This window comes from Amyelois transitella, chromosome 11 (genome assembly GCF_032362555.1).
Source record: "Amyelois transitella isolate CPQ chromosome 11, ilAmyTran1.1, whole genome shotgun sequence".
Classification (NCBI taxonomy): domain Eukaryota; kingdom Metazoa; phylum Arthropoda; class Insecta; order Lepidoptera; family Pyralidae; genus Amyelois; species Amyelois transitella.
In genome coordinates this window covers 7114635-7138925 of record NC_083514.1, presented here as the reverse complement: position 1 = coordinate 7138925, position 24291 = coordinate 7114635, and the positions used below count along the sequence as shown (strand labels likewise).

Genomic DNA, 24291 nt, shown 5'->3' with positions numbered 1-24291 from the left:
GAAAAAAGTTTGTTTTTTCTTGTTATAAAATTTGATTCATAAAGTACACATAAAGCTTCATACCATTTACCATCTTATAGCAGTATTACTGATAGCTATGATATTTTACCAACAGTTATTTTAAAGTCTTTAGTAAAACCATATTTAATAAAAAACAAAAGAACGTTGTTGCTTAGTTTCTACTTTTTAAGCATTTTGAAACAAAGTCTACTATTTGACCTATTTCCAAAACCAGGTTTTAAAAAAATGCTCCAAAAACAAGCTAGTTGTACTCAAGGGTATATGTGTGCTACATAACCTTATATTTATAAACCCCAGCTTACATTTATTGTGGACAAATTATACTAAAACATGGCTACGAACGGGCCCCACTACCGCCTATTTTGTGAGATACAACGAAGAATCCTCCCACCATGCTATGCTATGGTCTTTGGTCATGTCTGAATGTATCAGTCCTCTGAAGACTTAAAAGATATAATATTAGAAGCTACACTGTCACAACATTCTTACGCGTTCCTTGTCCTGTAGTACAAATAAGACATCCAACAGCGTGTTGTCCCATCGATGATCGTCGCAGAAGAAAGATAGCCATTGCAGTACACGACAGATCGCCTTTTAACAAGGGAGAGGATTGTCAGTGTTGCCAGGCTCAACTAAATATTACCAACACTAAAGATAAGACTCCTAGGTGTAAAGATATAATTACGTCTTTATCCCTTACGGAGAAGGTTAATGGTAACAATTAGAAAAATCAATTATAAGAAAAAATATTTACCGGTACACATGCTGTACATACAATCGTCCCGGGATCCTTTCACGGTACTGCGCGTGATTTGATTCCCACAGAGTGCCGACTGTATCTTTCTTTGTCTAATGTCGAATTGTATCGTATCGCTATCCTTCTCACACTACCACGTCCAGTGTGTAGGCTGTTGTTGCACAAAGGACAATAAATTATCTTTCAGTTCAATTAGTTTAAAATATCCACAATGGTCACAAGCATCGACTGCTTTTTGGAACATTGAAAGAAAATAAATAGGATTAGGCTGCGATAGGTTACGATGCTAAGAATACAAACAAAATTTTACAAAGAGAGGAGTTATAATTTTGGCCATATGGTATTTTATAAAACTCTGACAATAATAAAGGAATTTGAAACACAAAAAAAAAAACAACAATTCTATAAAAAAGGTGAGGTTTTAGCATTTTTATCAAAACGCACGCCCCAGGTTCAAGTTTTGACATGAACTGATTTTGATATAAGAACTTACTACAAAGATGAAATACGCCATGCCAAGATTTGGAAAAGTTTTTGGGCGTTTGCCTATACAAACATCATATAATTACGTCTATATCCCTTGCGGGGTAGACAGAGCCAATAGTCTTTAACTTTCTTTGGCTTTATGATGGAATTGAGATTTAAATAGTGACAGGTTGCTAGCCCACCGCCTAAAAGAAGAATCCCAAGTTTATAACCCTATCCCTTAGTCGCCTTTTACAACTTCCATGGGAACGAGATGGAGTGGTCCTATTCTTTTTTTTATTGGTGCCGGGAACCACACGGCACGGCACACGGCATGTACAAATATCTGACGCAGTAATTACGAATATATACTTTTCACCTTATTAGGTCTACTACTACTACTAGGTTATTCACAGCAGTACTCTTGATTTACTCCGCAGGCCTACACATACTTTGTCTAGAATTTCAATAGGTGAACAAACAGGTGTGAGAAGACTACATAACTACAAATACTATGAGTAGACGTTGACAGTTATAAAATGCAATTCAATAAAGTATCATAACCTTTTACCACCAATTTCGAACAGCACCCCAATTATCAATCGTTCGACATTTGGCGCACTCGCACACTTGCCTCCACCAAATAAAGTAATGTAGCGCATTGTTCACAATTGTACCCATATTTGTTAACAATGGACCAGTCGCATTGACATCTGGTAGGTCTTCAACTAATAGCTCCTGAGCTATAAAAGATGTTATCGTATGTTATGACTTATATTCCCATTTTTAGGGTTCAATTTTCGTTTGCGTGGTAGCAATAGAGATAACAGTCATTAGAAGTTAGAGATTAGTCTTTATATTGATATGCGATACGGTTTATTTTAAGTCAACAGGATCCTTTTAAAATTGCAAGCTAAATATCACCGAATTGCCACTCGTGACATAATCACGCGCAGCCGAGGGGAGGCTATTTGCACTTTTTGTGTGTTTTGCCAGTTGGCGCAAACATAATGTAATTTGTTGACATGCATGCGACTTTATTGAGATGTAGTATTTGGTGGACGTATTACATAGATAGGTACGGAATTCAATATTTCAAATAGCTTATTTCCAATGGTTAAAATCATTGATTGTTAAGCTATTCCTAATGTAATGGCAGGAATAGAAAGAAGACATATTGACGACGAAGTATTTAGAGCTGGCTGCAGAGCATTGAACATCACCGACTGGTAGCGAGTCTATGAGTCTTTTACAGGCTTCACTTTGTGCGCTGGAGCCTGGAACAGCTCATCATCGAACGACAAGGCACCTATTTGTGGATGTCGATACTTTTAATATTTTTTTAAATCTTTTAATTTTTTTGATGTTCTTAAATCTAGAATTTCCACTTCTCTTTCCGTTCCTCTTTACATAAAATTTAAAGATTTTCTAGGCAAGAGTGAATATTAAAAATAGTGAATATTAAAGCTTGCATGCATCATTTGAGACCACATCTGGCTTATAAACGTGAAGATTAATTTCAAACGCACTCAAATGCAGATATGGAAACATTTAGGTGAAAGGTCAGGTCAAAAGTACCCTTTACCGACGAACTTGCATGAAACAAAAAAAAATGGTCGTGGCAAAGAGACACATGTAGTGTTCCAGGAAAGAGGGGTAATCAGGATCATATTATACGTATGATGTATTTGGAAATAAACAATAAAAAATATACCTAGCCATAGGTAGAAAAACGCCATAGGTAAAAAAGACGTAAATCTGCAAATCTTATCTTTTTTTATTTAACATGTCTAACGTGTAACAAGTGCGATTATAAATAACGTCATACCTACTTGCTACAAGTACTGGTTGATAAATACTTAAATTAAACGAGTATGTTTACAACGGTCACTTATCAATTGCTTGTATCCACGCTGTGAGTGACAAAGCCATATATAACTAGTAACCATGCATCATCTGCTAATATTGTTAGGCTGTTTGCTAGTCGGGCAAGTTCACTCGTAGAACAAGCACATAGATCGAAACGACCTTCGCTAGACAGATGAGTTTATAAAACTTTTCCTTCCTGACTACAAGAATTGCTTTAAGTGTGAATTATTTCGCTATGGCACCAGTGGATGGAATAGACAATGAGATTAAATCATCAGCCTTGGAACTCATCGGTAATACACCGATCGTTGCTCTCGACCGCATACATCCAGGACCAGGCCGAATCTTAGCTAAATGCGAGTTCATGAACCCTGGCGCTTCTGTAAAATGTCGATCATCATTACACATGATACGAAAAGCAAAAGAATTCGGCGAGCTGCAGCCAGGACAACCGGTCGTCGAAATAACCTCAGGCAATCAGGGATGCGGCCTTGCTGTAGTGTGTTCGGTGTTGGGACATCCACTTACAGTCACTATGTCCAAGGGTAACAGTGTACAACGAGCTTTACATATGGAAGCTCTTGGTGCTAAGTGTGTCAGAGTACCACAGGTAGAAGGGACATATGGCAAAGTGACTAATGCAGATGTTCAAGCCCTTGAAGAAGTTTGTACAAAGATTGTTGAGGATACCAAAGCATTTTATGTGAACCAGTTTAGCAATAAGGGAAATTCCGAAGCTCACTATATGACTACTGGACCTGAGATATGGAGGCAGACCGGACAACATGTTGACGTATTCCTAGCATGTGTTGGAACAGCGGGTACGTTCGCTGGAACTACAAAATATTTGAAAGAGAAAAATCCTAAATTGTTATCTTTTGTTGTGGAGCCTGCTGGTTCAGAACCTATTAAAGGTGAACCGATAAAGAAACCTTTACATTTACTTCAAGGTTCTGGATATGGGTGGATTCCAGACTTATTCAATTATGATGACATGGATGGGACTGTCAGTATAACAGATGAAGAAGCAGTTAAATATATGGAACTAATTGGCAAGAAGGAAGGTTTATACGTGGGGTATACGAGCGGCGCTAATGTTGCTGCAGCGGTTAAGCTTCTGGAGTCTGGTCGGGTCCCTAAGGACTCTTGGATAGTAACCACGCTTAGTGATACTGGCCTCAAATATACACCAGTGCCAGAAGAATTGACAAAGTAATTCAGCAGTGAGATCATGTTAACTATCTATTCCTCCGATTGTTATCAATTAACAGATTTACAAGTTACTCCTATTATGTATTTGTACGCCTTGGTTACATGATAGTAAGTGATATGGTTTTTTAAAGTTAAATACATAAAAGCATAATTATATTGAATGTACTTCTTTTCTTTATTAATGTTGTTGTTACTATGACATGTCGGCATGAACTTTACTTGCAAAAAAAATCAAACATAAAAAAAACGATGTAAAAATCAAATAAACACGGGACAAATAATGAACAAATTTAAATATGCTAGACAAAGACTTCTGGCCGTAATTTCTTACCGGCACCAATAGAAAAAAGAATAGGACCACGCCAAACAGCTGAACGTGGCCGATCAGTCTCTCAAGAATGTCGGCTCTGTCTACCCCGCAAGGGATATACACGTGATTATATGTATATGTATATATATATATATCAAAATTGTGCCGTGTGGTTCCCGGCACCAATAAAAGAATAGGACCACTCCGTCTCGTTCCCATGGATATCGTAAACTCGACTAAGGGATAGGCTAATCTCAATTATTTCATTTAACCAAATAGCTCAATGTGGCCTATCAGTCTTTTCAAGATTGTTGGCTCTGTTTACCCTGCATAAGATATAGACGTGATTATATGTATGTATCAAATTAATCTGATTTGTTTGACTTTAGCCATGTTCAGTCAACTTAACAACGTAATGATTATTTAAAAACTTCGTAATCATTTCACAGCTTCGAAAATTTTCGTCATATCACCTCATGAACTGAGTCGAGGTGAGGTGAGGAATGTAGCAGTTCAATTTAATAAAAATGTCCACGAACTGGAGACGAACGAGTAATTACAAGCGCAGGTGTGATTGCATGCCGCGCCGTAATAGCTTTATGGTAGTTAAAATATTTCTTACACCATTAAATTAGAAGCCGTAATGAAATGACTGTCGTCCCATTTAGTGGAATAACAAAAATAACATGAGCACAGAATTAACTAAATGAAAATGGTCTACAATCAACTTGGGGCGAAAGTACATTTTTGTATGTTTGTAACACAATAACTTATGAACCGTTGGTTTGATTTAGATTTCATTGACAGATCCTACATACATTTTGAATTTAAATGTATGTAGGATCTGTCAATGGAATTTAAGTTAAAATAAGAGTTGGCTTAGTAAACTGGACATAAATGAAGAATGATGAATCCAGGCTCAATGATTATGATAATGAGGCGTTTTCTGAGACGCCATCATGTGAAATATGCAATACATTATCTTACCAATTACATTTGTAAACAGTAATTCCTAGTGTCAGTTTCCATCATTACATTCTAACTACGTCTGTGTATGTATTATAGGATTGCCAAGAAGTCAATGCAAGAATGACATTTTATGACATAAAATATTTATATTACAGAAATAAGTATAGCTGTTAAGGTTCGATTCGGTTAAGGAAAAGCATGATTCACAGGTTTAAATACTGCTGTTAACGCGAATACTGAACAATTATACAACTGAATGATCCATGATCTAAAATGAGTTTGTGCTCCTTTCCAGAATTGCGAGGACGCAACCAGGTCTAAAATCAGGTTATTCTGAATAGTTTTTCCTCAAAATAGTCAGGTTTATTTCCCATACTTTCTATAGTTTGTGAGAAAGTCGCGTGCACGGGCGACAAATTATGTGTCACAGGGCAGGTGAAAAACGGCAACACTATCGTCGTATAAAATATTAATTTATTTAACACTAAGTTTGAATTACTGTTTCAGTCTGGTCTGGAGTCTGGTCGACATGTTGAGATACTTATTTATTTTTCAGGTGTTATTTTACAAGTGACGGGCAATTTCTAAATCATGTTGATTGTTTATTTATATGTACCTATAGGATAATAACAGTCATATTTAATCTATACTTATATTATAAAGCTGAAGAGTTTGTTTGTTTGTTTGAACGCGCTAACCTCAGGAACTTCTGGTTCAAATTGAAAAATTATTTTGCGTTGAATAGATCATTTATTGAGGAAGGCTTTAGGTTATATAAAATCACACACACATCACACTATAAGGAGCAAAGAAATAATGGAAAATGCGAAAAAAACGGGGAAAATTATTCATCCTTGGGGGCTTCAATGATGCCCATAATAACTATTCCACGCGGACGAAGTCGGGGGCACAGGTAGTGATAGACAAGTAGACCCATGCCGCTACATATCATGGTCCTTCCAAAGGGTCCTACTCGATTCTAGTAGAGAATAAGGTCTGAAAAGTCGCGATAAGCTAAAAAAAGCCTACTAGTGAAAAGTCATTTAAAACTTAAAGTGCATTAGAATGACCTTTGGTAATTACATTCATTGGTCCTCATCGACGCTCAAAAATGTACAATCAATGAGTCGATCAAGAATCATATCATTATCTGCTTAGTAACGAACCAACCACTCTATTTGATAATTTTTACTTATGATAGGGTTTTTCGGAAACTTTGCTCCTGTAGTCCTTAGAAGTCAAAAAATCTGCAGATTTGTCAAATTGCAAGGCAAGGACAATTTATTCACACTAAGCTTCTTAATATTATCAAATAATAATTTAGACTCCTATTTACCTACCAAATTTTAGTATCCTAATGTTTGTGTTTCTTTTATTTGCATTCTAATTTTTTCTACATCCCGCCTCTTCCTGGATGAATAGGCAGATAATACATATTTCAACTTGCCACCATCCCTATTTAAAATATTTACGTCGCTAAGGCACATGGTGTAATATAATTGAAGCCTCAGGCAGCATTTACTAATAAACATCCGTACATTAGCGGCGCATTGCAATCGGCGACAATATCAAATGCCTGAAGACATTTACACAATACAAGGAAAGTACAGAAAAGGCCTATTTAAGATCTCTGAAATCGTCATAATCGTGGTGACCTTTAAATATGTCAATTCCACTATTTCAAAATATATTATTATGTGTATTTTTGTTTTTGGTCCAATTAATACCTGCTAACGACATTTAGTACCTATTGTATAAGGCGTCCTAGTTGCAAAGGTTTAATAGTTGTAGTATATAATAAATGTTTGTCCCGATTGCCTTCTCACCTCATAAGAGAGGAGCTTGGTACCTACGTCATGTCCACCATCCTGCATTGCGTATGTCAGGTTCTAACATGAAGCGACTCTCTATCTGAAATTGTTAAGAGAAGATAGTAGTAATTTGATCACAGAGTACTGTTTGTTTGTCTATGGAATAGTCGCTGTTCCCTCCATGTTTTGTTCCATTACGCAAGGCTCGGCAGCTGCGCCCGCGTCCACTATCACAGATTTATGAACAGCTGCTTGCTACCAGTGCGAGGAAGAAATTCTCATTGGTCTCGTTGATCTCATTGCCCATGAAAAATATCCTCTTTTTTCTTCGAACGTAGGTGCTCAAGTATCGAAAATGCCTCTTTACCTCCTACTGATGATTTATATAAACCTACCTGTTCGAAGTAAATGTTGCAAGAAAATCCTTTAATAATAAGTAGAGCAATGTCACGTTATTAAATTTCAGTAAGACGTGGAAAAAATAATTTATGGTCTTTTTCGCCAAAAATTCCCACTCTCTCTCTTATTATAGCTGATTCCCGTTTACCTTCTCTTCATTTACTTCAACACCAGCGATCCCTTAGAGACTTTTAAAAGATTTGGCAAAGTTTGTATACATGAGCTGATAAACGGATAGAGAGTCTGCCTGATACGAACTAGCAGCAAGTACTACTAACTACTAAGTGCAAATTATTATTTTGTGCTCGTCGTGAGATTATGTGCATTTTGGGTTCACTAGTATTCAATGCTTTTGATATACTTACCTAAGTCGCCTATTACAACATTCAAAGAGAAAAGGTAAGGGTTAACGAGTATGTGTCGCAAACCATAAGGCCATCTTTTAGGTCCATCCATCAGAAAGGCAAGAATATTATGAAAATGTAGAAAGTATTTCACATTTTTGTTTTTACAAATATTTTTGTGACCCGAGAGAAAGAAGGTCCACTGCCTACCAATGCCTCCACTTAGCTACTTTTTTAATTCTTACATGATACTCGTATTAAACATCAACATAACATCGTACTAAATACACCGTATCAAAAATCTGAGAATTAGAAGTCAAACAAGTATAGTAGATTAGACGATAAGTTGAGTAAACAGGGATCCTGGCACAGGTGGTTGTAATCACGACGAGGAATGCGGAGGCGCAGGTGACAGGACGAGCCAGGGTACTCCACGCTCGCGGCTCTAACGCTCAAATCACGTCTATTAACCGCAGGACTATGACCGCACATAGAAATGAGAATGGGTAGAAGGTACTTACGTACGTTGTAAGGTACCTACAAGAAGGTACCTACATCGTCATCTTGTACGTATAAAAATGAATCAGGTATTATATACCATGAATCCGGAAATATGAAAATGTGACTGCATTTTTGTACGATTTAACTTCAGAATTACAACTAAACAATTACCTACAAAAATACTCGTATGTACTTACATAAGTGATCTACAAGTTTTAAAATTATTGACTTTTAATTAAAACTTAGGTAACTATGGAAATATACAAGCCGAGTGTACCTAAATGGAAACGTTTGACGGGAAAGGCCAAGTTTTTTTTCTCCTTCACAAGTTTTTAACTCGAGAAAACCAAACGTAAAACGATTTTGTTTTAAATATGACTTCTAACCGTTTTCTTAGATCTATGAACAGAGTAATGGAGTAATTCTAGACGAGTACGTATAAGGTATGGTAAGTAACAAGATTAAAAAGGCCGCGACAGGTGGCAGCTGTTAGAAAAGCGTTAGATGGTACATAGCCTTCGCCATAAAGGTGTTCTGGCGGGAAATAGAACGAGTGTATTATATCGATTCTTTAATATAGTTATATATATCGATTGATGGGCTGGCTGCACCGGTTGCGCTGGTGTCCTGTTGTTAAGTATTGGCGAACTATTTAAATCTATTGATATGAGGCTCTTGACTTACGGAAGAACAGGTCGTTGTTCTTACTCTCTATGGTTTGTTATTTATACGTGATATAAATAGAATGGTGGACATTTTAAAGGTAATCGATTCGTTTATTTGATTCTGGCTGGTATTTTTGTCAACAGTATATAAATGTAACAACATCTGATGGAGTTATAGAGAGTTTTGTTATTTTCCATAAAGGATTAGAGTAATGGGTAGTATATTCATAACAAGTTTTCTCTCCGAACAAAACTTGTCTTTACTTACTATATAGAGACTTTTGGATAACAGGCTGTATTTGGAGAGCTATCAAGGTAAAAATAAATCCTTTCAGAAAAAAGAACATAATTTCATTTGTGACTATTGACCACTTTTTCTAAGTTATTACCATGTTTACTATTGTTTTAAGCGTTGAAGCTTTTGTTGTCATTCTCTTTCTTCCATTCCACAAGAGCTCTTGAAATAAGTCGAACAATACAAAGTGAATGTGGGATCCGACTTCCGTTATCTCAAGTAAATAGATAAAGGTGCACCTGCCCGCCAGTGTATAATAATTACGGTATTGGTTCTAACACGATTCTAATAGGAACTCGGAGTAATGCCCGCGACGTGGTCACCTGCCGACGCCGTCCAATCACGTATTAGCTTTGATTCGTAAAGTTTGCATTCTTATTGAAATAATTTATTATTTGCAACACGGTGCAGGGTTTTGATTCATTGAATTGAAGCCAGTGAAAGACGGAATAATTCTTATAAGAATCTACTGATACTCGGAATATTTACGTCCCTGCTTGACTTTCGTGTACTCGCAAACTTCAAGTCTTATTTGATACCAAATAGATTTTTTATTATGATCCATTGATCGGAATGTGGACTAACACTTTTTTCGAGATCATTAGCTCTGTCGTCCTCGTAAGAGATAAAGACGTGATAGTATGTAGATTTTTAAAAATATTTTCCATAGCAAGTTTATAAGTTGGATTAGGTTAAAACTTGTGTAAACATAATTCCGTCCTACTCATTTCAAAATCTCTGGGGCATTTTGTATTAGGAATGTATTTGAGCGTAAATATTTTTTAAATCAATCTACCAATATGTTAAGTATCACGGTACGTCATCCTGGTTTTAGTGAACTTAAGGTTTCCGAAGCTAAAAAATTCATGATGAGACAAAGAAGTAAAACTTCGCGCTTTTATTTGTCACATTTCTCACCCTGTCTTTGAATCTTAATAGTGTTAGTCGATAGTCGATAAGTTTAACGACGCAGGAAGCTCCCGTCATTATGATGCAAAAACTAGTAAAATCGGTACTGTTGGTGCAGGTGCGCTCATTAGACGCAGAAAATCTGCGCCGCCGCCACCTGCGCAGGAAAATGTCCATTTTCTCGTGAGCTGCGACTGTGTGCAATAAATACTGTAAAATATGTAATTGCTATTCGAGTATGCATTTTCAGAAAAGGTGTCGTCTTAAAAAAAATCGATTTCGAACGCGCAAAATCGTGTATTATTGATACATATCCTTATATTGTCGTATGTATGTACTTACATATACAATCTTAAAGTACTAAAATATTTTGTGTTGGTAATTGCGTGTAATTTAACTTTAAGTACCTGAAAAATTCTTAAAATATTGTGTTAGACTGATCCCTTAGAATCGATCTTATGATCCATGTAGAAGTACTTAAGTATATTGACCAATTTATTTCTGCGGTAAGTATTGCCTTAAATTTAACTTGACCCGAATTCCACTTTGTTAAATCTATACTAATATTATAAAGCTGAAGAGTTTGTTTTGTTTGTTTGTTTGTTTGTTTGTTTAAACGCGCAAACCAACAAAGAAATAGTAAAACAATGTACTAAAGATGTGAAGTACTCATTTTTTGCCACAAAAAAGTCCGCGAGAGCATATATCTATCTCTTAAGGTTTACTTACAATAACCACTTTTATGTTCATTTTTTAAGATTATTTTTTCATTATAAACATAAGTTATTTTGAAACCAAGTTTCTTTAATTCAGTATTAATCCTTATCCAAATAAATATGTTTATTACTTTCGGCTTTTCATGTAGACTAAAATTGCCATTCAGACGAATAGGTTTTGAGATATAGTCGTTATAAGCAATTTGCAGCGAAATATTTAATACGGCGAACCAGCGTTCTTTCTAATACGCGTGACCGCCTGACCGTCCCCCCGACTTCCACGCGGACGAAGTCGCGGGCACAGCTAGTTATCTAATGGAGATGATATTATGTTTGTATGAATGGCCATGTTCAGCTGTATGGCTTTATAATAGAATTATTTTATGTTTTGTTTCTATGAACTATCTTCGTGAATTTAAAATCTGTAATAAAGATTTTTCTTTCTATATTCAGTGATCGTGATCATATTTGAGAGCTCACCTCAGGGAACAGACCTCGGTCAAATGCAGGATGATGTAAGATTAAGTTATCTGGTAAAAACAGAGTGTACATGTAAGGACGGCCACCTGTGCACACGGGCGGTTCCCATACTGTTTCGTCAATATTGACACAGATTACACCGATTCGTGGATGCGGCCGTATCTCACGTTCACGGGAAGTTTCTGTTTGTCTGTTTGTCTGGTGATTTTGGATTGACACGATAATTAATGGTCATCGATAGATTCTTTTATCTTTTTGATTTCAAAGCCATAAAATAGGAGGTTTTTTGACGCAATTTATAGAATAAAAATATTATAGTAACTTCTCTTTGTTTCTTTCTTATGGTGTGAAAATATTCAGATAATTTTAGTATATTATTGCCTGCCTGATCCCATTTGGTTAATTGAGGTGTATTCATAAACCTACTCATCTTTATAACTACATGAATTCTTACGTTAAAGTATTTCTTTTCGTTTCAACCGGAAACCACACTCCTGGATTGAGTATCCATATGTCGTAAAACATCGATTACGACTTCCTCGCTCGTTTGCCAAAATGCTTTCATCTATTTCTCTTTCTGAGATATAATGCCAAGGAATGTCTGAAAATAATAAAACTAAATAACAAGCATACTAATAAGCACGCGTATTTCATTTTCTTTTGTAGTGCCGTGTGGTCCCCGACACTTTAAAATACTACACACATACTACTCTGTCAAGAAAGTAGCAGGAAAAGATCAATAATACACAAACTGTTTGTTATTCATCCAAATTTATTTTATCACCTTCAAAATATGCTCCTTTAGAAACGATACACTTACGCCAACGAATAATCCAATCATCAAAACATTTTTTAAACGCTGTTTCCGGAATTGAGGTCAGTTCTCGCCGCGAATTCTCTTTTATGTCTTCTACCGATTGAAAATGGGTGCCACGAAGTGGTAATTTGAGTTTAGGAAAAAGAAAAAAGTCGGCTGGAGCCATATCTGGTGAATATGGTGGTTGCTCGATGGTATTTGTTGAGTGTTTGGTTAAAAATTCGTTCACAATGATGGCCTTGTGCGAAGGTGCATTATCATGGTGCAAAATCCAAGAATTTTCTTTCCACAAATCTGGCCTTTTTCGTCGGATTTGCTCTCTTAAACGCCGCATAACACTCAAATAATATTCCTTATTTACCGTTTGACCTTCCGGCAAGAATTCCGAGTGCACAACACCGCGATAGTCAAAGAAAACAGTCAACATGACTTTGACTTTTGAACGACTTTGGCGTGGTTTTTTCGGTTTCGGTTCAGTTGGAAGGCGCCACTCCGAAGCTTGTTGACTAGTTTGCATGTCAAACTCGTAAACCCACGTCTCGTCACCAGTAACAATGCGTTTCATGAATGTTGGGTCGGAATTGACTCGTTCTAGCATGTCCTCAGCGACTCTCATGCGATTGAGTTTTTGAAAAAAATTCAGGTCTTTTGGGACTAGCCGAGCGGCAACATGTTTCATACCCAAATTATTAGTTAAAATGGTACGGATCGACTCGTGAGATACAGAAAGTTCGGTGGCTATCTCTCTCAAAGTTGAATGAGGATTTTCAGTCACTATTTCCTTCACTTTTGCGATGTTAACTTCAGTTGCAGACGTTGATGGCCTACCAGAGCGAGGCAAATCTTCCATCACACCTCGACCGCTTTTGAACGCTTTGTACCACTCATAAGCACGAGTTTTTGATAAAGTCGATTCACCGTAAGCCTTCTGTAACATTTTCAGTGACTCCGAACACGATATTCCATTGGCAATGCAAAATTTAAGACAAACTCTTTGTTCGATGTTTTTATCCATTATGAAATTAGCAATACACACTAGATATGATATAACTAAAAATAGCACTGTATTTAATGTAAACAACAGATGCAACTCAAACTCCGCGCCAAAATGGAAAACAGTTGTGCCAATCTAACAACAACAAAAAAAACTAAAATTTGAATTTGGAACCATAAATAAATAATCCATTCCCGATACTTTCTTGACAGAGAGTATACACCATATTTCCCATGTTGTAAAAGGCAATTAAGGGAGAGGCTAATAAACTTGCATTCTTCTTGTAGGCGATGGGCTAGCAACTTAGCACTATTCGAATGCCAATGCCATTACTGTGTCATACTCTTTTAGTCTTTTCTAGACTGATGGCTCTGTCTACCTCACAAAGGATAAAGACATGATTATAATATTGCGTTTTATTTTTACTAAACCTTCTCGAGACGCCAATCTCACGTCTGCTAATATTTGAGCAAACAACGGCAGATCTCCGCAAATAAGGATGGCCATTTAATGTGTTGTTGGTCAAACAAGGGGCTAAATCAATATGTGACGAAGCTGAAAATATAAAAATAAAATTGGTGGTAAAATATTCTTGACTAAAGTACTATGAAAAATCAAATACTGTTTAGGCCCATTTTTATTTTCTTTCACATTTTTTATCATTAATCAAAATATTTTTTTTTAATACTCGGCAAATAAATTCCTGTAATATAAATATCAGTGTTATATATATCGTGTTCTTCATATTATTAAAGTGATAATAATAATAAGTAGTTCCTTTGTTTTGTTGCCACCAGAATCCCTGGGTCACCGGTGGTCATTTTAATGGTTTCAAACGTTCAAAATTACCGGTTGTGATGATTGTAAAATCCTTATTTTTATTTATTTGAATCGTAAACTGAAATGTCTATAATTTTGCGTCGAATGCCGCAAAAACGAAGTTGGCGGCAAATCTTTTAGTTCCAAATCTTAGTAATAGTCGAAGATCACAATCCATGATATAGACTCTCAAATATTTAAATCTTCTCTAGAATATTTTGTTTAATATTTTTTATAATCTTTATTTTCGCTGCTTTCTTTTTCTACGAATGTCTAGATTGTAAGCTTTGAATAATACAGAATAATCAAATAGAGTTTATTTTTTGTTAACCAGCTGTCGCTTCGGCAGGGTTTCTGATTCACTCCACACTCATTCCTACGAGTATAATATATGTAGAATGTCTCGTATATATTTATTTATGTCTTATTTATTATCTATAATTTAATGGTTAACTTATTGTGCTTGATTTATTCAAGACATGCAATTCTCAGAAATTATTCTCTGATATCCCGGACTTAAAACTAACGACTTTCAAAGCGGCTTCGCGATTTCGCAACAACCTATTAAGGATATGTCCAATATAGAATGAGTAAAAAATACATGTTCTATCCTGCAGTCGCACCTGCTGCCAATGATTAAAGAAATCCTAAGAAATCTGATCGTTAGATGGGCGTTGCTTGAGTTTTTTACACCGACTCGTTTGGCATTTTTGGTAAACTGTGCCAAAGTATTTGTTGTCTGGACCGCTCTAGGCGAGAGTCGGGATAAAAAATATAAAATTGGCCCTTAAATTGGTTGAACAGTCAGTTTGTTATTCTAATTATTTGAGTATTTCTTCAATCGGTCAGGAAGTCCAGATTGTGAAGTTTTTCAATGGAGTATTTACAACTTGTTATATCAGTAATTAAAATTAGGTATAACTTATTTATTTTAGTCCGCAAATTTCACGGTAGATAACGAAAGTACCTTTGATTTTTACATGACAGAAACTATTGGAAACAATACTATGCTGTGCCAAATAAAAAATAAATAAAAATAACTAATTTGTTTTTGCTTAATTTATGATGTAACTGTTCTCTTCAAAAAATTGTAGAATAATATAGTTTTAAATAATTTTAATTCATACTTTACAGTCTGTACCAACCCTAAATCAGCACTGACTGGGCACCCAAAATTAAAATTGCGATGTAATGAGTTATTTCTAATTGATCTTGCAGCTGGACACCTTCTGAGAAAGAACGCGTCAATAATGGATTTCCTTCGTTAATTGAATAAAGGTAATTAGCGTCTCGAAAGCCTTCCTGAGCAGTAATTTAGGCAATAAAGTCAGCAAGACGAAGATGCCTGTACAATTTTAATTAATCTTTTTAAATTTTTGACCACACACGAAACCTGGTATTTGGTTAAAAGAAATTTCTATAAAACACTCTATAAATCTGCTACCTTTGGATGTGTCAAGAGGCGGCTTAATGAACTAATGAACTATGTAGTTCGCACCTTAAGCAACAATCATGATCACGGGAACCAAACGGAACGGTGAACGGGCGGACGGATCTGAAGCGTGATGCATGATGACGATTCACATATGAAATCAACTCAGAATAATCTGTACAGAGAACAAATTGACGTCCTAATAATAATGACTTCAGCATTTCAAATTCACGAGATATATCTTTATTTGGACACTAAGCGGCAGGTGTGCGCTCCACTTAATCGGAAATGCGAAATAAGGTTTCGCTTTTTGGCGCTTAGGTGAACTTTTTTACTATTTGCACCCTGATTTGGGTTAAGTCATTTTGGAATGTTGCCTGGAGCGAATATCAGCGGCTTGTTGATTTCAAAGGGTTATTTATAGACTTGTTTTTGGGTCATATACATTTTGGCTTGGAAAGTAATTAGTGGTTGAAATATTCAGCAATAAAGTTTGGTACGAGTATTTTAAAAAGGTTACAAAACGGGTATTATTAATTTAGAGCAAAGATAAGTATTAATTTTAAAGTGATTTTCGCGGTTTTATTCACATGGTTTTTTGCTGGAGCCGTGCAGCAGCCAACACAAAAACTTCAACGTACAACACCTATAGTAGGTAAGTATTTAATGATTTCATTGCATAAGAAACTAAATGTTTTTGTTCAAGTATGTAATGACCAGTTTTTTTTTTTAATTTTGAAACATCCTTACAATCACGTTTATATTCCTTGCATGATAGACAGAGCCAGCAATCTTGAAAAGACTGATAGGCCACGTTCAGATGTTTGGTTTAATAAAAGAATTTGAATAGTTGCTAGACCATCGCCTAAAAGAAAAATTCCAAGTCTATAAGCCTATGCCATACACACATATACGACATTCATGGGAAAGAGATGGAGTGGTCCTATTCTTTTTATATTGATGCCGGGAACCACACGGCGCTTTTTTTATCTCAGGAACTACTGGTCCGAATTGAAAAATTATTTTTGCGTCGAATAGACCATTTATCGAGGAAGGCTTGACATTGCAATTATTAAGAGCGAAGAAATAATGGAAAATGTGAAAAAGGAACGGGGAAAAGTATTCATCTTTGAGGGCTTCAATGATGCCCATAATAACTTTTCCACGCGGACGAAGTCGCGGGCACAGCTAGTAAAATATAAAATTGTATAACAGGTTACATCTTTACGAATAATATTAGATATTATTATCAAATGGATGGATATGATAACATTACATAGATAAGAAAATGTTTGGGTTTACTGATTTTCGTTAGGTATGTTAAAAATAATAAAAATTGGTAGTTTATGCTTATGTTAATATTTCTAAATAAAAACTTGATGTTTCAAAATTTTGATTTATTAATCTTCTGGTTGTCGCACTATTGTGTATACTTATTATTGTACATTGCACAAAAATATATTCTTATACATACATAAACACGTCTATATCTTATATCTTGCGGGGTAGACAGAACCAACAGCCATCAAGACTTAAAAATCACGTTTATCTGCTTGGCTTAATAATATTCTTATCATTAATTTAATATATGAAAAACACAACAAAAGTTTAAATTAATGGGTTAATTCTTCTGGTACAGGTGTATACTTCAATCCGGTATCGTTTAAAGTAGTTACTATCCAAGAATCCTTGGGCACACGACCAGACTCCAGGAGTTTCATTGCTGCAGCAACATTAGCACCACTCGTGTATCCGACGTAAAGTCCTTCCTTCTCACCGATAAGTTGTTTATATTTAACTGCTTCTTCGTCTGTTACGCTCACAGTCCCATCAATGAAGTCAAATTTAAATAAATTTGGAACACATCCATACCCAGAACCTTGTAGCAGATGCAATGGCTTTGTAATTGGTTCACCTTTGATTGGCTCAGAACCAGCAGGCTCCACTACAAATGATAACAATTTGGGATTTTTCTCTTTCAAATATTTCGAAGTTCCAGCGAACGTACCGGCTGTTCCAACGGTTGCCAAGAACACATCAACATGTTGTCCCGTTTGTTTCCAAATCTCAGGGCCAGTAGTCAAATAGTGAGACTCAGAATTCCCTTCATTGTTAAACTGGTTCACGTAAAATGCTTTAGTTTCCTCGACAATCTTTAAACCAACTTCCTCAACGGCCTGGACATCTGCCAGAGTAACGTTTCCGTATGTCCCTTCTACTTGCGGTACTCTGATGCACTTTGCACCTAGAGCTTCCATATGAATAGCTCGCTGCACACTGTTACCCTTGGACATAGTCAATGTGAGTGGATGTCCCAGTACTGAACACACAACAGCAAGGCCGCATCCCTGATTACCCGACGTTACTTCAATGACTGGTTGTCCTGGCTTCAGCTCGCCGGATTCCTTCGCCTTCCGTATCATGTGCAGTGATGAACGACATTTGATCGAGGCGCCAGGATTCATGAACTCACATTTAGCAAGAATGCGGCCGGGCCCTGGGTAGATGCGGTCGAGAGCGACAATGGGTGTATTGCCGATGAGGTCCAAGGCTGATGATTTAATCTCATTGTCTACTCCGTCCACTGGTGCCATGATTCTTCTTTTATTGCTGCGTATGTACGCCGTATAAAAAACACACTGACGCTTTGTGGCCCTCGGCGTTCGTATAAATAATTGGCTAGTGAGGGTCGACTAGTTGAGAGTGCACACCGCACGAGTGTCGTGTGTTTTCTCGATAAGTAAACTGACTAACAAATTGATCATACTTGTTTGTTGTTAATTTAAATACTCGTCAAGTAACAATGGCGATCTGTTAATGAACGAATAAAAATGACAATTATTTAATGAAGGTTACTGATAATAATTCAGTTTTCCTTGATCATACTTAACTGGACATTTAAATGAGTTATTAATCAGAGATAAACACATGCTTAAGTGATGTTAATAATTCTAATCGCAAATCTTCTAAAATATCGTTTACATTGGATAAAAAGGCTCATTTGGAATGGAGGTGAAATATTTTGAGACATTTAAGACACTTTCCAAATAGTAAGGTTAAGGTGTCAGATAAAATATTAAACAACTATCGTTAAAGAGTTACCTTGACCCTAAGTCGCATTATTGGATCACTATGACAAGCTGCGCTACGCCTCTGGCTTGTCGATATACTCTATTAGAGTTGAGTAAGAAGCTAATAAAAAAAAAATAACGCCTGCTATTGTTAGCAGTCTTGACTTGCCACCTCACGACTGTCTACGTATTAACAAAAATAGATTTGATTCACCAATTGACATCTATCCTCTGTTACATCGTATAGAACTAGTTGTTCGTCGCGAAATATGACTTCACATTTTTTTTCATAATTATGAAAGTCACTTGTTTCACAAACTTAAAAATTCTATAAACAGATCCTACATACCTTTTACATTTCATCAAAATCAAACCTCAAGTAGATTTGTAGATTTATGTCAGAAGAAACATTCAGTTAATATTCTTTTCGTAAAGTTTTGTCAGTTCAGACATTTCCCTAAATTAGGAGGAAGGACGCGGCGATTTGAAATGCATGACCGACCATTACGTGCAAAAACTGGTATGTATCGTGGTAGTAAATATGATTTAAGATTTATTTTCGTAAAATTACATCACATCGAGCGTTATCTTCTTATAGCATGGTTTTTACTGTGTATTTGTTCCTTATCTGCATGTCAACGATCCATCAGATAGTACTGAAACGATAAAATTGGTCGAATATTTGTTTTATCTTAAAAAGGTAACAGTGATCACTTATTTCACCACATAAAGAAAATATTTTTATACGAGTACTTAATTCAAGACTTATTTTATTTAAAGTTATTTAGTCTTGTTACGATTTCTATGGAGTAAATGTAGGTAAACATTGAAAATTTCACAATTTTATGATTTTCACAATTATATTTTAAGATACTGGGACCGCTATATTTGGCTGTATCTTTGTGAAAGGTATTATGATATCTCCTTATTACTTATATTTAGATTTATTTTAGTTTTATTTAGATGGTTTGTACATTTTAATATTTATTCTTTTTGTTAATCAATGTATAGTTTATCTATTTTAGTTGCTAAACACAAACTTTGTGGAATTCTATTCGAAATCCCTGTGTTCGACCGCGGTCGGAATGCAGTCCAACTGCATAGATTCGCAAATGATTTATTCAATAGCTTAGTCTATGTGGCCCACGTAAAGTGTACGCCACAACACTGATTATTATAAACATATAAATTGTATAATTTATAAGAGATTGAATTGTGCCGTGTGGTTCCCGGCACTATTACAAAAAAGAATAGGACCACTCCATCTCTTTCCCATGGATGTCGTAAAAGGCGACTAAGGGATAGGCTTATAAACTTAGGATTCCTCTTTTAGGCGATGGGCTAGCAACCTGTCACTATTTGAATCTCGGTTCTATCATTAAGCCAAATAGCTGAACGTGGCCATTCAGTCTTTTCAAGACTGTTGGCTCTGTCTACCCCGCAAGGGATATAGACGTGACCATATGTATGTATGTATGTAGATTGAATTGAACATTATTATCAGACAAAATGAACTTTGTTAGTGTAGGCACTTAAAGTGATATCATGGATGAGACAGATAAAACTCATCACAATTGAAAACAAATTATCTAATAAAAATATTTTTACAAAGTAAACCATTGATGTTTGATTTATAGTACATATGGTGTTTGAACCCGAGTAAATCGAAACGTTCCCGCGGGAATTTCGGAAAATCTTCTCTGAGTGAACGCTTTAATCACATAAGGAACTTATATGTCGAATTTAAAATCTCTAGCCCCAGTGGTTTGGGCTGTGCGTTGTCTGTCAGTCATTCAGTAACGGAAGAGTTTTATACACATACAAATATCTACTCGTACCTATAGATTTGAATAGTTTTGTCTCAACTAATAAGAATCATAAAATAGATACTTAAACAAAATTTCTTAAGTGCTCCGTAAAGGTCTTCCAATATAAGTGAAATTATCTACAAAACTGATATTTAGTTGTAGTTCAAATATTTCAAATTTATTTTACTATAATTTTAAATTAACAGTCATTTTATAAGAGACTTAGTTTCAACGGTACACTACACGTTTATGGTACACTCTGTGAAAAATCAGTAAGTATACTTACAATAAAATAATAAACGCCTAGAGTTAACTTGACAGCAAACACATATCTGTGTATTATTTTAGTAAAACATTTTGCATGTTTTGTACGTAAAAACATACAGTCACGTCTAAATCCCCTGCGGGGTAGACAGAGCTAACAGTCTTGAAAAACTGAAAGGCTATATTCAGCTGTATGCCTTAATGATATAATAGTGAAAGGTTACTAGTCCATCGCCTAATAGAAGAATCCCAAGTTTATTAGCCTTTCCTTAATCGCCTTTTATGACATCCATGGAAAGATGAGTGGTGGAAACGTGCCGGAACCCACACGGAACAACCAGCATGGATTTTTTGTAACGCATTGTATTATGGCCAAACTACATATATAATTGTTAAAACAGTACCTAAGTAGTAGAGATTTTTGGTGTTGCAAGGGTGGCTTACATAATTGAAAAATATATATTTTCTTTTTTTATTCTTTTAGGCAATGGACTAGCAACTTCTAACAATTTATTTTTAGATTCGTACATACGAAGAAGTTAATAAAATAATATTAAAAAATAATTTTAAATGCAATAATAATATGGCTATATTTAATTTTACCTGCAATTAAGTGAGGTTCGATTTGTTTACCTGCAACAAAGAGAAGGAAGAAGATATTATTGTGTTAAAAAGATGTCTTTAAAAAAATCGCTGTCATAGATAGAACTGCTTTCTGCAGGTATTTTTCAAATATACATTGTTTACTATAATGATGTCTTGATGGATTCATTCATTTGTTTTTGCCTGTTTAAAATTTTAAAATAACTTAAACCGGGATGCATACCTACATACATATCGTGCCAAAATCCCATGAGGGGAGAGAGTCAAGAGTCTTAAAAATATTAAACCACGTTCAAATAGGTTAATGATGAAATTGAAATTCAAATAGTGACAGGCTGCTAGCCCATCACCTACTCGAATAATTCCGAGTTTATTATAATTTGCCTTAGACGCCATTCACGAAATCCATTAGAAAGATCCTATTCTAAAGTTCCGGGAACCACACGGCAATCGAAAAATATGTTTATCTTAGCTATTATCTACCTACATGAATATATTGGCGCGTCGGTCAACTCAGGCAAATTAATAAATGTATACCATAACTGAGTGGAGAGTTGTGAGCGAGAGCGGTAGCCGTGGCGACGACCAGGCGCCCGAACACCTGCGTCTGCGCATCTAACCATATACACACAAATAACAACTTTATCACCACCCCAGACAGATCAAAACAGATTGGAGAACACAAATTCCCTCATTACGAATCACGGATGTAACAAACAAACTATTCAAAACTGTGTATTACCTTTACAGCAGAGTTAGCCTTTATGTGGTGGATGACTGCACGGATTCCTCCGTTAAGTTATGGTCACTTTTTACTCGAGAGTCAAAGTAAAAATTCGTTAAATAATCAAAGATTATTTTGTTGTTATTTATACTGGCAGAAAATTTGTTTATTTACCACATTAAAGTAAAAAGTTAATGCTCTACGTAGAGACGTAGAGTAGAGGCTCTAGGCTTCTAGACTACCTTTTTAATTCAGACCAATGTGTTCTAGCCCCTGCACCCGTGGACAGTAGGCAGGAGTCGAATGTAAGACACCAATGAAGATTGTTATTACCCATCTTATTAAAAAAAAATATTTTTAGAAAATACTTATGTTAGTTCACAATGACACTAATAGATGGCGTTAGCAGTAACAACGCAACTTTCACAATTATTTATTTGGATATTTGACTGCTTCAAACGTTTATTATATTTTTTAAATTAAATTAAAAGTATTTAGAAAATGACTTTTGTTTATTTTCTTGAATGTCATGTTGTATTTTTAAGAATTTTCTCTGCAAATTTCGAAAACATCTAAATCGCGGTATTAGAATTTTTTTATCTAGAAGCTATATAACCGCTATTTCGAGTAACTTGATGGGGTTCCAACCAGTTCAACTTTCGGGGTTACAAACAGAGCCTTTATGGCTCACTTACCCTGTGGAAAGTCCCCGGAGATGGGTCGGAGAGCGTCGTATCGTAAAAGATACAGGCTGGGTCGACATTACAGGGGAGGATTACCCGAGTAGTGTTTAACCCGTAGCGTTGCTCAGAGCGAAGGTAATGTTAGAAGGGCTTGTTAGCCTAACCAAATGGGGCTTACTCGGTTTGGGACTTCTCTTTTGTTTCTTTTCGTATTGCAGAAAATACAAATAATTATTATAAGATGATAATGAATAAAAGATACAGGAAAAGGCGGTATTTCAGAGGATGTTACCAGAGTAGAGCTTGACCAGTAGCGTTGCTCAAACCGAATGTATTACTGGAAGAGCTGTTAGCTTAACCAAATGGGGTTTACTTGCTTGGTTTAGTTTTTCATTCTTTTGTGTTGCATCGTTTGGTTCTATTTTAGAAGAAATAAATTGGCATCGAAAAAGGATTCTCAGAACTTCCAACCCAACCTTATCAGGGCTCTCTAGGTCCGAAATTGTCCCCAAAAAGAGTTTTAAAGTTTAGAAACAAAAACCTGCGAAGTAGCTCAAAGAAGAGATATGTAATATTGGAAGAATTAGCTTGGATTCTATATATATATTTTTGTTTCCAATTAAACGCATTACAATCGGCACTATCATAAAATTTTAAACACAACAACATATTTTAACTTATTTTTGGATTGACATGCCATATAAAAAAAATTTTTTTTGGTAAATATAACAAAAATATATTTATTTATAGCGACTATACAGTATTTAACCGTAAACATATTTTTTGTTTGTCATACCTTTATGTTACTATATGTAAGTGTTCTATCAACTGAAATAATATTATAATGAATATGATATTATTTAAGAATTCCAATTTAAGATGCATTAAAACAACTTAAATTACTGCCCCCAGAGAGATTTGAACTCTCGACCCCTGGTTTACAAGACCAGTGCTCTAACCCCTGAGCTATTTCAGTCCATTCAGCTACTGTATTATTTTACCTGATGATTATTGTGCAAACAGAAATAAATGATCAGTTTAACAGTGCCCCACGGTACCTAAGTATATTTCGGTTAAAAAAGTTTGCATTTATGTATATTGTTTCCAAAGGAGATCCTGACTCCCCGCAAGGGTTATAGACGTTATTATATTTATGGATGTATCCTGACTTATGTTTTTTTACAAATGTCTCTCTTTTTAGCGCCCAGTTATGTATGGAATAAATTTTAATATAATATATAATCATTTATTAAAATTACAAGTAATGAAAGCCGTAAACAAGGTAGGTCTTCAGATCCATTAAAGAAGAGCTTCTTCTACACATGCGCTTTGGAAGCGGTAGTAGTTATAATA

General features: G+C 35.6%; 2 protein-coding genes, 1 long non-coding RNA gene and 1 other non-coding gene across 4 annotated transcripts; 1 reads left to right on the top strand and 3 right to left on the bottom strand.

Annotated features, from left to right (window-relative positions):
• Positions 1–320: 320 nt before the first annotated feature.
• On the bottom strand, positions 321–1948 carry LOC132902228 (uncharacterized). The gene is made up of 3 exons (XR_009657061.1): positions 1808–1948; positions 776–929; positions 321–612 (listed from the first exon to the last, which is right to left on the bottom strand). It is a non-coding gene; the product is annotated as an uncharacterized LOC132902228 (long non-coding RNA).
• Positions 1949–3113: 1165 nt separating this feature from the next.
• Positions 3114–4485, top strand: LOC106134967 (cysteine synthase A-like). Its single transcript, XM_013335122.2, has one exon. The coding sequence runs from the start codon at positions 3348–3350 to the stop codon at positions 4326–4328; it is 981 nt and encodes a 326-aa protein (XP_013190576.1). The 5' UTR covers positions 3114–3347; the 3' UTR covers positions 4329–4485.
• A 12680-nt stretch (positions 4486–17165) lies between these two features.
• Positions 17166–18544, bottom strand: LOC106134960 (cysteine synthase A-like). Its single transcript, XM_013335114.2, has one exon. The coding sequence runs from the start codon at positions 18377–18379 to the stop codon at positions 17399–17401; it is 981 nt and encodes a 326-aa protein (XP_013190568.1). The 5' UTR covers positions 18380–18544; the 3' UTR covers positions 17166–17398.
• Positions 18545–23841: 5297 nt separating this feature from the next.
• Trnat-ugu (transfer RNA threonine (anticodon UGU)) lies at positions 23842–23911 on the bottom strand. The gene has a single exon. It is a non-coding gene; the product is annotated as a tRNA-Thr (tRNA).
• Positions 23912–24291: the final 380 nt, after the last annotated feature.

Coding starts and splice junctions, on each gene's coding strand:
- LOC106134960 (XM_013335114.2), bottom strand. CDS start 18,379: ATGGCACCAGTGGACGGAGTAGACAATGAGATTAAATCATCAGCCTTG.
- LOC106134967 (XM_013335122.2), top strand. CDS start 3,348: ATGGCACCAGTGGATGGAATAGACAATGAGATTAAATCATCAGCCTTG.